General features: G+C 41.7%; 1 protein-coding gene across 2 annotated transcripts in view; it reads left to right on the forward strand.

Moving 5' to 3' along the window:
• Positions 1-16,658, forward strand: part of LOC109030808 (uncharacterized) — a 100,535-nt gene that overhangs the window by 12,937 nt on the left and 70,940 nt on the right. For both annotated transcript variants that reach the window (XM_072297689.1, XM_072297690.1), the window contains 2 exons: positions 14,133-14,223; positions 15,455-15,680. In XM_072297689.1, coding sequence (XP_072153790.1) covers positions 14,157-14,223; positions 15,455-15,680 — 293 coding nt within the window. In that variant the 5' untranslated portion in view covers positions 14,133-14,156. The remainder of the gene's footprint in view (positions 1-14,132; positions 14,224-15,454; positions 15,681-16,658) is intronic.

Consider the following 16,658-nt stretch of genomic DNA (forward strand, 5'->3'; position numbering starts at 1 on the left):
CGTCATAAACCGAATTTTTCAAAGCGCGATACCTCGGTTAATATTGAACTTGGAGAGTTGCTGTTTGAACCGATCTTATTATTATTAGATACTCTATGCAAGAATCATGCAACAAAACACGATTTTATGACCAGTGCAACCAGTGCGTAACGGCTCCCCCCCCGCAGACCCTGTCTATGCAGGGGGCCCTGGCGCTAGGGGCCTCGGCCGCCGGAATTTTTTCTCTCTCTCTCTTTTGATCCTCAGCTTTGGTTCAAACTTGGCCTTTACTTATCGAGATGGGCTTCTTCCTTTGATTTTTATGTTACAATCGGGGTTTTTCATACTATTTCTTGACTGTTCCTACTTTTTGTTTGCTGGAGGCCCCTGCCTTCCCATGTCCACTCAATGATCCACTTTTCGTATTTCGGGTTTTGGGAGGCCCAAGAATCTAAAAGCCTTGAGGGCCCTTTGATTCATGGGCCTGTGGCTGAGGCCCACCGCCTTCCATTAGATCATTGATCTTTTAGGGGCTCCATTTAATCGGGTACTTTTACGTTTTTATTTTTTTTTTAAGATATATTTAATTTGCGCAAACATCAAGTGAATCAAATTCACCTCAGAAACAAAAAAGTAAAAGAAGCTAAATCCTGCACATACCATACCTAAAGGGTAAAATGATATAAGCTGCTGCACTTAGATATTTTGGTGGTTAAGGCTGATTTTCTCAAAAATTTTCGGGCTGCGGGCCTAGACCAAACGAGAAAAAACGGAAGGGGTAGGAAGGGAGAGGGGGGATAGATTTTGGAATTTTATCGACTTAGGATGCCCTAGAAAAAATTTTGCAGGGGGGCCCCAGCGACGTCCAGTTTAACGCCCCTGAGTGCAACTGAACCCATTGGAAACTAGTTTGAACTTAACACCGAATTTTTCAGTATTGGTATTCTACATCGAAGATTTTGGTTTTTTGAACCGAATTGCGGTTTCTAGAATCCAATCTCGATTATTGGGACCAAAACCTGGTCTCTAGAATCGAATACTTTAGTGCTCCGTATGATTCACCCTTAAAATCGAAGTCTTTTTTCCGAAAAACGAAAATTTGTGTAAGTATTTCCATTTTTTTCTATGTAAAATCTCACACGAATCATGAAAAAATGTGCCAGTGTGAATTTTGCTTTTAATTTTTGTCGAAAACAACGGTAAAATCAAATCCCGTGGGGCGCACGGCAACCGCGCTCGGGAAGAATGCGAAATGTGTATGTATGCAAATTATGAGCGGAGTTTTAAGACAAACGTGTAACGTATAACGCTCGCGCATAAATTGATGCACTTCACTCAAGCTCGGAGCGCGCGCCCCTCCCGCGTCCCCCCCCCCCCTCGCCACCACCGGGGAGCTTTAATCGCCTCTCATCTTACGCGAGGTAAACGACCCTCCACTCCCCCTCCCTCCGCCCTCTCCCGGGCCAGGCTCGATGAGTCGATGACATATTTTCCGATTTGCGGAACAAAGGCTTCGGCCACTTAACACCGAACCGCGATCGTGATACCGGGTTTTCTGCCGGTACTTCACATTCGGCGGCCGCCGAGTCGCTAGACGGATCGTGGAGTGAATCTCATTTCGGTCGGTCGAGTTGCTTTTAAAATTTGGCGTGGTATCCTCGGAGCACAGCGGGTTGATCATTAAACTTAATGGACTGAGCTACACAAAAAGAGGACAAGATGAAAATGGAGGGATCCTGTACACGGAAAAAAAACTCTGGCCGTGGAAGCCGTCCTTACGGGCTATATTGGTATACCGTCCTTTCCGGGCTCAGAGGCTGAAAGTTCCGGGCGTGGCACCCGGAGCAATCAAAGCTACGGCTCCAGCACCCGGAATTTTCGGCCTCTGAGACCGAAAGGACGGTATGTTTATATAGTCAGTAAATTTTTTGTCAGTGTCGGTGAAAGCGAGTGGTTACAATGGTCAAAGAAGTTAACTGCTAGGCTAACTAATGGTATGCTGTACCCATGAGAAATCCTCTGGTTAGCTCATCATTTCCCCTTTTTCTCTACATGTAACAACCACCAGAGGTATTCGCGAGGTATCAACCCAGGTATAGCTCCTTTTTCCAGCGCCTGGATTGTTAAATCGTTATTCAACGACTTTAATCGAGAAATAGCACTGCCAAGATAGGGATTTATTGACCAGGATCAGAGGCGGATCCAGCAATTTAGCAACGCCGGATTCTGTTCATTTAAACCCATGCTAAATGATCGATTCTCGTCGGAACGACTGGCCCCTCCCAGAATCGACACATTTTCATAGGTTTTAATGGAGAAAAAGATAATGTTGCCAATTTGCTGGATCCGCCAATGACCAGGATCAGTTGATAACGATTCAGCAATCGACCCGCTTTCGTCCTATTTGACCATAGCTTTATCTATCAAATTCAATAATCAGTCCTTAGACAAAGACTCAGAAAAACTTATTGAACCTCTCTCGATTTTGACCAAAAATTACACAAGTCTTTTTAAGAAGAAGAGCCACTGCAGGGTCATCGTAGAGTACCTATATTGAGAGAGTATGGCCACTGGGGTTACCACCTCTGATTGGCTCAGCCATCTTAGGCTGGACGGAGCCCTTAGGACCCAAAAATGGCGGACGCCATAAGTTAATGTATATGAGAAATTTACTCAAATGCACTATATCGACATCTTTACATATTTTTAAGGCTAATCGTGTGCAATTTTTGAGAAAAATCATCTTAGATGTAGTAAGGTTGGCAGCAAGTGCGGTTGGTGATAACCGTCAAAAGTTGGCAATGACCCCCCTCCCATCCACAAAAACCAAAACAAAGCACCGCCATTTTTGGGTCCTTAGCCTCTCCATGGGGCCCAGTAGCCATACTCTCTCAATATAGGTACTCTAGGTCATCGGTCAGTAGTTGAACTGTAATTTTTTTCTAAATTTTTTTTTGGGGGAATTTTTTTCCTGGATCGGCAACGTGGGACTCGGGGGTTCGTGACAGAGGATAAGCGGGAGACGCTCTCGAATCTGAAGGCGGTAAGTGGCCAAGAGCAGCGTTGCCGAACGTGGCGGAACAGCGCTGCGTCGGAGTGGCAACGCGCGTGGAGTCAGCGTGGATCCGGCAACAAGGCCCGTATGTGAGGCAGGAGTGTAAGTGGCCGCAACTGTACGTGACGCTGCATTGAGCATTGAGCAATGGCCCCGACTCCCGACTTCTGGCCCGGGTCACGGGTGCCCTCCGACCTTTTCGCCGACTCCGACGACGACGATGGTTACTCCACTTTCCAGACGTGCAGGAGGATCCGCAACCTCATCCCGGCAAGGCCCAATCAGAACGGGTGCCGACCCATGGACTGAGTAGAGTCCCTTTATACTGAGAGTCAAGACAATGTGAATCCATTTCTGATTGGTTCCCGTATTTTTGGCCTTCACAGTGTCACAAACGGGAATAAAGATTACATTTTCACCGATTGCAAAGATTATAATCTAGAGTGGACCAAGGAATTACGGGTTCGGCAAGAAGCAAACGGAATGAGAGAAGGAACGGAGAAAGGAATTTGAGAATGGACCGATCAAAGATTACAAAAAACGTTCGATTTCTGTAATCTTTATTCCTGTTTGTGACTCCATGAGGGGGAGTTGTCTTGACTCTCAGTATAAAGGGACTCCAGGACTGAGAAGACATAGGAAACATGGAGAAATCCTATCGGTTGAAGAAGGAGGCTGTTGAAGACTAAGGCGGAAATGTAAATCGTAAATTTCGTCGTATACGTTCGTTCAGGAGCTAAAAACTGTTTCAAATACTTTTATGTGATGCAAAGTTTAGAGATTTTTTTTACAACAGAAATGAATTACTTTGTTAAAAATTAGCAAAAGAATAAGGAATTCAATCCGAGTAAGAACATTTGATTATTTGCCGAGGCATTTGATAAAATGCCTGATTTGACTAATCGCCTGCGACTTACACCATACCGGCCCCATTCAAATTAAATGCAGATCATTTACATGTCATCATTTGTGCGTTGTCATTAACTGATGTGAATAACACATACTAGGATCTTTTTGCTGCCCCACTTGCACTTTACACCAAAAAATCAGGACCTTCTCGCCTTGTGCGTCGCTATTGCTTGATTTTATGATTCTCAATGGAAGTCGCGAGGAATGAGGATTCTCTCCGCCCCCACCCATTACGATTTTTATCGTGCGATCGCTCGGTGCCGTGGCGTGTCTAGCGATATATCGATTGATCTGCCATTTAAACCTATGGAAAAGGATCGATAGACATCGTGTTCGCAACGAACACCTTAATAATCTATCCTTTAACATAGCTTGAAGCGGGGAAGTATCGATAATCGATCATAATACTTCGCCACTAGACTCGCTGCTTACGTTGCCATGACCACCCGTTTTTGTCTTCTGACAACAAAACGAACTGCGGCGTTACCGGTCAATGAACCGAAGTCTCTGTGAAAATTCAAGACCTCCGTAACGCAAACAGCGACGTTTGTATAGTGCGGGCGAACTAACAAAGTCAGCGGAAGTAGAACTGTACCTCAACCGAAAAATGATAAAACTTGAGTCAAAGAATTATAGCTTGAATCTAAACTCCGGGTTGTCGATGGTTATTTTTGACTACTTTTCTAAGTATGAAGCATGATTTTTTTTAAAATGCCCTGTTGAAAGAAATTATTTAAGGCTATCGTCTACTGGGCTAAAGGAAAAACTTCGTATGTACCTTTGAATATTGCTACATTATCCTGATAAAGTACTTTGGAAGAATGTCAGGCATATTTTACATTGAAATTTTTCGATATTTGAGATTTAATTGCGAACAAAATTATCTAAAAAATCGGAAGATATTTGTTTGAAAGTTTCCCAGTAAATTCATATTTTATCAAAGCAAATGTGGCAACGCTTGGAGGCTCATACGACGTTTTTCCTTAGCACGGCAACATTCACGTGGCTTGTTCTCTCGCCGTAAGTGGACGCTTAGCGCTCAGCGTGACTCATAGTTGCTCTCGGTCGCAACTTGGGCCGTTCGTTTCTCCTTCAACTCTGAGTGATACTTTCCGCACGACCGGGAAGCTCGAATAGTTGCTCAGCTTAGGTTTGCAGTGATTTGCTGTGCGAGCACCATTCGTTTAGATTTCAGCTTACATCTCTGTTGGCTTACGCATTTTTATGAGAACCAGTACTCCCCAATTTGGTTTTTTAAGACGTACACGGCTTTCTTTAGAAGCAGCGTGATAAATGAAATTTCCGACAAGTTTGCAGACATGATAGTTTTTACGGAGTTTGGCATTTACTATGCATAAACACGAAATGGATTAGAAGGGATTAAAGTTCTCGACTGAATTTCTTTGAAAATTTGCAACAGTTCTTTTCTTTGAACTCAGTCTCAGTATTTTTCCATCGAAATTCTAAGAGCCTTACCTTCTTCGCAACAAATATTTTGCGAATCTATCGCGATCAAACTTCTCGTTTTACAAGAAAATTTGCTTTAACCCGCTGAAACGCTCCGCCTGGAAATGAAAGTATTCCATTATTTTTTCGCTATTGAAACATTTTAATCCTGTTTTTTTTCTAATTTGTTTTTAAAACGTCAATTTTTTAATGGAGATTAACTAGTTATTAAAGATTATTTAAAATAATTTTTTCAAAAACTAACTCACTAGCCATCGTGAGTTTACTTTAGTGTAATGATTAATGTATTGATTCGATTTGGCTCGTAAGGTTTAGTTCTACGTGCGTGAGATTTTTCAAACTGTTTGTGAACTGAGAAATAGTTGCAACTTAATAATTCCCGGCCGGGAATCAGTGGCGTGCTGGCGTGCTTCGCGATGTATCGATTGATCTGCCATTTAAACCTATAGAAAATGATCGACAAATAGGGCGTTTGCAACGAACATTTTAATAATCGATTCTTTACCATAGCTTCAAATGGGCGAATATCGATAAGCTATCATTTACGCCCCGCCACTGCCGAAAATCCTCAACAAGTCACCTGGAAATTTCGTTGGAAGTGACAGGACGACACTTTAACATAACACAAATACCGTTTTACACAAGGGGACTTCCTATTGACACAACGAGAATTCTCGTCCGGGAATATTAATTGAAATCCAAATTAATCCAACAGAAAATTTCCTCCGTTTAGACTATGCATGACTAATATTTATAATTTTTGACCTCTTTGTATGTTACTTTCTGAACAGGAATACCGTTTGAAACAAGGGGACTTCCTATCAAGCCAACGAGAATTCTCGCCCGGGAATATTAATTGAAATCATAACTAATCGAACACATTTTTTCCCGTTTGAAATTATATTTTTGATTTTTGACCTCTTCGTATGTTACTTTCTGAACAGGAATACCGTTTAAATCAAGGGGCCATCGAGAATTCTTGCCCGGGAATATTAATTGAAATCATAACTAATCGAACACATTTTTTTCCATTTGGAGTTATATTTTTGATTTTTGACCCCTTGTATTTTACTTTCTGAACAGGAATACCGTTTAAATCAGGCCATCGAAATTTGCCGGAATTAATGAAATTCAACTATCGAACAATTTTTTCCATTGAGTTATATTCTGATTTTGACCCTTGTATTTACTTTCGACAGGATACGTTTGAAACAGGGATTCCTATAAGCAAGAATTCTGCCGGAATATAATGAATCTAACTATCGAACACATTTTTTCCGTTTGAAATTATATTTTGATTTTTGACCTCTTTGTATGTTACTTTCTGAACAGGAAGACCGTTTGAAACCAGGGGACTTCCTATTAAGCCAACGAGAATTCTCGCCCGGGAATATTAATTGAAATCCTAACTAATCGAACAAATTTTTTTCCGTTTGAAATTATATTTTTGATTTTTGACCTCTTCGTATGTTGCTTTCTCGTCCTTACCTTTATCGTTTAGCTCTTACCTGGTCCACTGGTTGATCAGCGCAGCCTTTGAATTTCTCTTACTTCGCGTCCGGCGGGACTCGGCAGCTCGTTAGACATGAATGAATCGATACGAATAATCCAACTTGAAGCCCCTCATAATCCTCCTCTAATTGTAAATAATCAAGCTCCAAGCCTTGTTTACCGATTAATGAAGTGATTTCATATCGATATAACGTAAATGCGGGCTTTTGCCACACGCCGTTGCCGCGTGATGCAATATTATTAAATTCAATGACTGACCGCAAATATTACTACGTAAAGGAGAACATGTTCAAAATACCGACGAATTATCAATATATGTAATTATGAGGAATCAACTAATATCTCAGCCCGCAAAACGAATGCAGACCTGGCTGTTCGTATATCAGATTTCACAATGATACTATTTACTGATAAGGAGAGCACACAGTTAGTGTGAGCACAACATCCATGTTCCTCCTTTTTATGGTTAATTTATGGTAGTCTAAGGCATTTCTCAAGTCGTCACAGTTAAAATGTAAAAGTTTTGACGCTTCGGACAAGGAATGTTCAATTTTTATTTCTTCGTTCATTTTTTTAAAATTTGCTCTCCTGTATCATTACATATTTCAAGGGTCCTTAGCAATGGTACAAACCCATAGATACAAAATAACTGAATAAGGAGAACTACAATCCAAAACACAGGGACTCCTAGTAGAAGTCCTAAAAGCAGTGAACATTTTCGAAAAAAGCCCTGAGAACCTGAGGGAGTTTAAATTGAAAATCCTGGAAACAAGCAGGGACTTGGGTTAGAAACCCTTTCAGATGCAGGGAACATCGGCACTTCGTACGGTACCATGATCGGTGAAAATTCCAAGTTTTGGTGAACCGTAATGTTTTTAATGCTGAATTGTGTCTCTTCTGTCACTGCGTAAACGTATGGAAAATTTAGTTGAAGACATCTCGGAGAAATTTTAATTTGGAAAGTATTTATTTATTCTCATTAAAAAAAGTTGGGCAGGGCTGCAGTCTCACATCTTTCTAATAATGGCACGACACTGATGTAAATACTTATCAATATCACTCGCATACTTTTCATGCGTAGCAAGCAATTATCGGTCAAGTGGAAAAGAATATCGATGGCCAAATTGCAAAACCACGTATCTCCATTGCAAGGTCTCAAAATTTCGTTCCCTTTTACTTTTTTTAAAGATGAATAAGCCAACTTTATAGCTTGAAATGTATACAAAATATTCTGTTTACAGAGAAGTTTTCATTAAATTACGTTGACTAGTTTTTTAAAGAAAAAATGTAGTGTGACAGAAAGTCTGCTACGTCACAAAGGAGATAAGTGGTTTTGCACTTTGGCCATGGGTATCCTACGGCACGGTGCGGCATCAGTGTTGATTTTTTGCCTGCCTTTCTGGCGTGGAGTCCGAGGTTCGGTCCGGACCCGAGAAATTACCTCACAATTTACTAAGTAAACACAAGCGCGGTCGGTTATCTGTGTTTCACTTTCAGTGCAGCAATAATTATGGGAGTAATGAGATCCTTAGCTAGATGGGACCGCTGGGCACGGCCGCGCCGGGCAGCCACCCGTCCAAGAGACAGTATCATGTCTCGGCAGGATATTATAGTCATACCCAGGCCCAGTCCACCGCTCCTCTTCACGTCATTTCTTACGTAAAATTTTTAAACTCTTTCTCTCGTCTCACTTGATTGGAGGCGCCTCGAAATAATTTCTCCCGAGTTTCATGACACCATCCAAAATCCGTGAATACACTCGAACTTTTTTCGGATTTTCAGGTCTTTGAATACAGAGAAATGAGAATTGTTAATCTTGTATTCTGCTATGCTAAGGAAAAACACCGTATTAACCTTTAGGCATTGCCAAATTTCCTCTGTTATAATACGCATTAATGGAGGGGGGGGGGGGGTTGTAAATATTTTCATCCGAATTTTCAGATACTTTTGTTCGCAATTTAATCTAAAATATCTGAAATTTTCTAGGAAAAAATACATTTTTAATCCGAGGAAATCTGGCACTCTTGAATGTTCATACGGCGTTCTCCCTTAACACGGCAGTATTACTCTTAAAAATTCCAGAGAGTTAATTATTGAAGTTGATAGACAAAGGGAAAGTGGGGCGACCCTATCAGTCAAAACTGCTGGTTTTTATACAGTAAGGGGGAAATGATGGACAAACATGGGGTCTTTCGTAGGTTGCCGTTACTTACTCTTTGACTTACCGCCTCTGTCTAATGCAACCACCCGTTTCCACCAATAAGATCGCTCCGCTCTGTTCTTGTCATCTTTGTCTACCACTTTGTCGATCAATTTCAACAATCAGCCCGCAGAAGGACTGAGTACCCAAACTTCTCCGAGTACAAAAAGTAGTTTTGCAAAAGGAACTTCCAACTTGATTAGTTCTAATTTCCATTTCCGCAGTTCCTTTCAAAACTTATTTCTTTAAACTTTACTAGGCTATTTTCGGGGAGCGGTGCACCAATTCCGTCAAAGAAAACCGCTGTAAAAGCATTCCCAAGTTGTAAAAGTTTCCTTAATTAAATATTCATTTCACGCCGTGATTATCAATAATCTCTCATTAAAACATGGGCACTAGCAAAAATGGATCGCGTTAAGCAGAAAGGAACCGAGCCACGTCAGCTATTGCCAAATTTCATCGGCAGTGTCATTTTATACATATTTTTTTACTCCTGTTTACGGTCAGGCGGATTTTTGTGCAAATTTCATTGAATTTTTGCATAATACGAAGCGAATTCCTTACAATGTGTAGAGGAATCTACACAAACGTTCTCTTGTATACAATTAAATTACCGAGTTAAATGGCAAAAGCTGAGGTGGCTTGGTTCCTTTCTGCTTAACGCGGTCCAAATGCGAGTAAGTTCTCCGAAAGTTTTTAAGAATAAAAGTTTTTCGTTAGCACGGCATGATGATTCCGAAACTCGACCCTGAATATTTTAAGAGAGTCAAGGTCGAAACCACCGACTCCAGCGCAAAGACATAAAGACGGAGCACTAAAGCAAAAAATGAAGCTTCTAGAGCTTCTTTTTAATCACCTCTACTATTGGCTAGAGGATTGGCGGCGAAATCGGGACAAGTTTGAATTCAAATGTAGGGCGGGAACTAATAAATAAAATTGCGGAAACAAAGTATTTTAGGTTGATTTTTGCCCAAATTCAGGTACACACTCATATTTTTTTAACTTTAGGTTAGATTCAGTCCGTCGTCGACCGATTAATTTCATTTGGGAGTAACGTTGATCTAGAACTGTAACGGCCTGTTTGAACCTGCAGAACCACCATGAGCAGAAGAAAAACTAACTTTATGTGAGATTACTGCCTGTTACCGAGCAAAAGTAGGTGTATTATATTAGGACGCAGACCGAACTTTCTTAGTATATTCGTTTTAGGAATTTAAAATACGTTTCAAAGAAGAAATGTGCAAAAATCAAGAGGACAAGTTCAAATCAAATTTCCGTTTGCCGCCATGGATTCCCGCGCTCATTTACACACTCACACAAGCGCGCAGCGCCGAACCTAGCTTCACTTTTTCCCCGTGCTTTTAGATACGAGCGCTCCGTCTTTATGTCTTTGCTCCAGCGCGACTCGGGACGAGAGAGGTTAGGTTTGGAGGTTCGTTCCCATAACAAGTGTTGAGTAATCCGTTACCCAGGATGGTGCGGAATTTCGTCGGACGACAATCTGAGGATTTTACGAATAACTCCTGGAGTTGCCCCGGCGGGATCAACGCTCGCGCGTCCTTTTCAGGAAACGTTAATGACCTGTCAAAAATAAACAAACGCGGAGACAGAAAAAAAGCGACCGGTCGCTCATTCGGCGATTCCAGGAACGTTTCGCACTTAGCGGAGCGCACGGTTTGATCAGGGAACACACAGAATTTTCAATTACTTATTTTTCTCTTGAACCGAGGGAACCGGATACGCGCGAAATATTTATTCGTATAAGTTGCATTTGGAATGCGTTCTGAGGGAATAAGGTAATAAGAAAAACTCTGTACCTTCAGGGGATTGCATTGAAACAAAAAATCCTTCTTTCCTGACGATTTTAAACATTTCTGATTTTCTCACGACGGATAATTAACTGTTTAATGACTGATTTTTTTATGTGGATGCACGAAACTTTTCCCTCGAAGTCCATCTCTCTGTCACACAGCAGCAGCAGGCTGATTATTGAAAGTGATAGTCAATTTAGCGACAAACTTTGCTTTTAAAAAAAATCCTTCTCTCCTGATGGTTTTAAAAATCACTGATTTTCTCACGACAGATAATTAATTTTTTAATGACTGATTTTTATATGTGAATGCACGAAACTTTTCCGGCGTCTCACCGCTCGCCGTCTCAAAAACAACTCACGGACGTCTCTTGCGGCTGAATCGATTAGACAAGCTATAGACAAAGGAGACAACATGGATATAGAGGGATCCTATCGGTGGAAGCGGGTGGTTGCAATGGACGTAGGAGGTAGGTAATAGACTAACTAACGGCAACCCACGAGAGACCCTATAGTTAGTCCATTATTTTCCCCCTTTCTCCACTAGAACCGCCCTTTAAACCAATAGGATTGCTCCATACTCCCTATGTCTTCTTTGTCTAACGCTTTGTCCATCAATTTCAACAATCAGCCCGCTAGCGTTTCTGGGATCCACCGAACGGTGACGTCACCACCATAACCCTCCTATCCAAACGTATAGATTCGGCCTCGTCGATCCGTGGATGGCGTCGTTCTGCCGTGCTAAGGAAAACGTCGTATGAACATTCGAACATTGCCAAATTTCCTCTCAGAAAATATTTATTCATGAAGAAAGTTATGAATATTTTTCCTTGAAATTTTCAGTAACTTAAGTTCAAGTTACGAAAAAAATTCTGTGCAAAATGGGGAAAAATATTTCCGAATTTTACCGCAAATTCGTAATTTGTCAAAGGAAATTTGGCAAATTCTGATGCAGTGGCGTGGCGTGCTTTGCGATGTATCGATTTTTATGCCATTTAAACCTATGGAAAAGGATCGATAAACAGGGTGTTCGCAGCGAACACCTGAATAATCGATTCTTTACCGTAGGTTTAAATGGCCGAACAATCGATACATCGCAATTCACGCCACGCCACTGTTCTGATGGCTCATACGGCGTTGTTCCTTAACATAGGAGTTGGCGCCCACCAGATCCGCGAGCCTCTCCCGCTTTTATCGAGTGGTGCGAACCGCGAGGAGAGGGATCATGATCCGGACCGAGAGGCGGATCGGAGGGCGGGGACGGTAATTAGGATTGCAAAACATCGTTTAGAAAGTCGAGTCGTCGACGTCGAGATGCTCCGGCGGAGACCCGCACCACGTCCACGTCCACGTCCACGTCCACGTCCCCGCCGCGTCGCGTCGCGTCGCGTGCACCGAGCGCGCCGCCGCCGCCCCGCGCGGAGTGGGTGAATCTGGGGAATAAACGAATAAATAAACAATACAAGGTCACCGGGCAGCAGGGCACCGACCGAAAGTCTAGCTTTCTCCGCGCCGATGCCACGCCGCGCGCCGCCCCCCGTCCCTCCTCCCACGGGACTCTACTCTCTGGGCCTCGTAGTGAAATTGATAGACAAAGCTATAGACAAAGAAGACAACAGGGATTTGGAGGAATCCCATCGGTGGAAGCGGGTGGTCGCAATAGATAAAGGAGATAGGCAATAGACTAACTGGACGGAGTTAAACAGAAAGGAACCAAGCCTCATCGGGATCGAACTGAGAAAAAGAGACTTTAAGTTTAGCTCCTGCATAAGCCTCAATGTAAAAGTTTAACTTAAAGTTCAATTTTTGCAAAATTTGCCCCAACAAAAATTTTGAATTTTTGGCGACAAATAGTAGAGCAGTGGTTGAGTTCAAAACCACTCATAACTCAATTTTTTCAAAAATGTGGGTTGGTTCCTTTCTGCTTAACTCAGTCCAACTGACGGTAACCCACGATAGACCGTATAGTTAGTCAATCATTTACCCCCTTAGTCTATAAGAACCCGCCCATTTCGGCTAATAGGATCGTTCCATACTTCCTATGTCTTCTTTGTCTATAGCTTTGTCTATCAATTTCAACAATCAGCCCACAGCTTATTGAAATTGATAGACAAAGGAAGCAAAGGGATAATGGAGTGTTCCTATTGTTTGAAATGTGTGGTTCCTATCGACTAAGGGAGGTAATGATGGACTGACTATAGGGCCCCTTGTGGGTTGCCGTTAGTTAGCCTATTACATACCTGTTTGGTCCATTGTACCCACCCACTCCCATCAATAGGATCCCTCCATATCCATTTTGTTCTCTTTACCTATAAATTTGTCTACCAATTTCAACTATCAGCTAGCTAGTTTGTGATTTTTTCGTCTCTTTTCTCAATCCCATTAATGCTCTAACTATGTCTCCATTTACTTTTTTAATTCTTCATTATCTTCTTAGAAGTCGAAAAAGTTGTAGCATATGTTTCTCCCCATCCAACTTTTATACTCTCGCGTTAAAAAGTCTCCGAATCAGCAGAAAAAAGGTTTTTACTTCATTTCGTGGATATGCTATTTTACCTTTTTGGAAGTCGGAATAGTTGCATCACGGGTCTCGCCCCAACAACTTTTCTACCCACGCGTTGATGTCTCTGAGTCAGTCGAAAAGAGTTTTTGTTCTCCTTCATTTCGCGTTTATGCAATTTTACCTACTTGGAAGTCGAAATAGTTGTATCACGCGTTTAGTCCCATCCAACTTTTCTACTCATGCGTTGAAGTCTCTGAGTCAGTCGAAAAGAGTTTGCGTTCTCCTTCATTTTGCGGAGGAAGTTTTGTTGCTTCATAGTAATAATAATTATGAAGCAACAAAGGGTCTGTGCAACAAGCGTTCAAGGAGGCTGAGTCTTGTCGTAACCGAATCTGCGAAAAGAAACGTCATCTTCCGAAAGAAGATTCGACGTTTTGAACCTTGCGCGATAAACATCGCAGGAAGCGCCTGCGAAAATGTTGAAATACTTCAAGCATTGCGCATTACGAGCGGGCTACGCTACTCTCCCCGATCGCTTCGCGTTAGAACCTCCCAAGGCGCTACGCTACATCAGGTGTTATGTGTCACGCGTGATTGTAATGATTTTATCTTAAATATATATATTTAATTAAACAGTAATATAAATCAGCCATTGCTTATTGATTTTTTTCTCATTATTTTGTTTTCTTGTTGACAGTTGAGTCCTGCTAACATCGGACCGATGTCTTGCGTCCGTGACACCTCTCCAACGGCCAGCTCGAAAAATGCCGAAGATACGGGGAAACAAGGTAATTATCCAGCTGTATGAAATAGTATTCTTTTTACTTTCATCCAGCATAAAGGTGATTTTACAATAGCCAAAACGTGAAGCATCTCACAATTAAAGTGCACCAATTTGAACCAAACTCCATTGTTTCACTCCAAATGTATTAAATTTCCTTTTTCCTGCTAAGACACACCATTTTGATTTAGCACGAGGAAAATGAGGAGGATAGATTTTGAATTTTGTGTGTCTTTTACTAATAGAGAGAGGTACGTAACGCTGGTACTGACCCTACCTCTCCATTGTAACGCAATGTAACGCAGGCGTATATCTATCATCCCTCCTCTGAGAGCGTTATTTAATTTATGAAGGGTCCCTAATCAAAGATATTTTCTCCGTGTACGAGGTACAAGTGAGTGATGGGGATTTGTTTAAACAATTTTAATCGAGTCAACCAATTCTTTTGAAAAATCGATTTCTTAACCAATAAATTCGATTAAATCGTATCGACTTTACTAGGCTCGATTATTCGTGTAAATCGAGTTTTTCCCTCAAAATCTAAAATTCCGATTTTTGCTACCCAAATGTAGTAAATTGTCAGGCCTTGTCTCCACGGGCCGTTTCACGGGATTTGTCCCAGGGAAAAATCCCACTTACGAAGTTGGGAAAAATATTGAGTTACTCAATATTTTTTCCAGTACCAAGTATGGTCCTTTTACCCTTGGGACCCACTAAGAGAAGAAGAAGAAGTGTAAACGAATTATGCGATATTTTGTTGAATACTCCATTGTTCATGTTTGTTTGGTTAAAATAATGTAACTAATTGTCAATTGAGTGCACTTTTTATTTTAATCCATGTTAAATACTCGACTTAAACCAAGTTATCTTCCCGTGAAACTAGTCGCAGGACTGTATGAGCCCCGTCCCGTGGAGACGGTAACTGGGAAAAATCCCAGAAGTTTCATTCCTGCGATTCGAACTTGGGACAAATCCCATGCAAACGTCCCGTGGAGACAAGGCCTCACGCGAGCAGATTTCTGGATCAAAATTTTTGCTAACTTCCCGGAAGTTTCAAATCGATTTTTTAAAAGACTGCTAATATGAAGCCTTTTTTAATTTTAGAATTTTTTAAATCGATTAATCGGAAAATCGATTTTTTTGGTCACGATTGAAATCTATGAAATCGGATTCTCGAAGAAAATCGATAGCACTAGTTTAAGTGAAGTGTTTTTCACGGTGTGTTTGGTTGGTTGCAGAATCGAAGAAGCGGCGGTTCCACCCGTTGCGGGGCCTGCGTCGGATTTTCCGGCGGAAGCCGCGGGCGGCGGAGCGGGAGCGGGGCCCGGACTCGCCGCACTCGAGTCGCGAGGGCCTCTCCCCCGACGATGCGCACCCCCACCCCGGCACGGACGCCGCCGGCATCCAGGCCCAGTGCAGCCGCTCCGCAAGTCAACTCATTCAGGACCCTTCTCAGTCAAGGAGGTCAGTATCTTTGCAGTATCTCACTAACAGAGATTCCAAGCGGAGTTTCAAAAGGCTCGAATCAATTTCACAAAATTTGAAATTTATTCGAGCCTTTTGAAACTTCACTCTCGGGAGCTTCAGTCGAGGAGGTCAGTATCTTAATAATGGCTCACTAGTAGATATCGAAAGTGAAGTTTCAAAAGGCTCGAATCAATTTCACAAAATTTGAAATTTATTCGAGCCTTTTGAAACTTCACTTTCGGGAACTTCAGTCAAGGAGGTCAGTATCTTAGCAATAGCTCACTAACAGAGATTCCAAGCAAAGTTTCAAAAGGCTCCCTGAAAAAAAAATTCTGTGTATTTACTGAGAAAAGGCTAAAATTACCAAGAATTCAGGGTTCTATTAGATCCCAATTTTTTCTTGGTAAAATTACCAAGGACCTTGCTAAAAACGCCAATATTTTTTATCGACTGTGGTAGAATTACTTAGATAAAATGGCAAAGTTACCGGGAATAGAAAACCAATAAAAGTGGTATTCTTACCTGAAAAAAAAAACAGTAAAAATACCGGTTTTTAGGTAAGCTTACCAGTCTGTCTTGGTAAAATTACCAATAATTGGTAAAAAAGTGAGATGGTAAATGTACCAACGGACCGTGGTAAAAACGCCGAGAATGTTTTTTCAGTGCTCGAATCAATTTCACAAATTTTGAAATTCATTCGAGCCTTTTGAAACTTTACTCCCGGGAACTTCAGTCGAGGAGGTCAGTGTCTTAATAATGGCTCACTAAGAGAGATTGGAAGTGAAGTTTCAAAAGGCTGGAATGAATTTCACAAAATTTGATGTTTATTAATTTTTTTCGGAATTTTTCATTGAACCTTTGAAGACCCGGAAGCGTTTCAAATGTTCTTCCTGTTGATGCGGCAGTATTATTGCGCCTTACTGAGGTGCTATGCACAAAGGGGGAGGGGGTGCACAAAGAGGAGTTAAGAGAGAA

This window comes from Bemisia tabaci, chromosome 3 (assembly GCF_918797505.1).
Source record: "Bemisia tabaci chromosome 3, PGI_BMITA_v3".
Lineage (NCBI taxonomy): Eukaryota > Metazoa > Arthropoda > Insecta > Hemiptera > Aleyrodidae > Bemisia > Bemisia tabaci.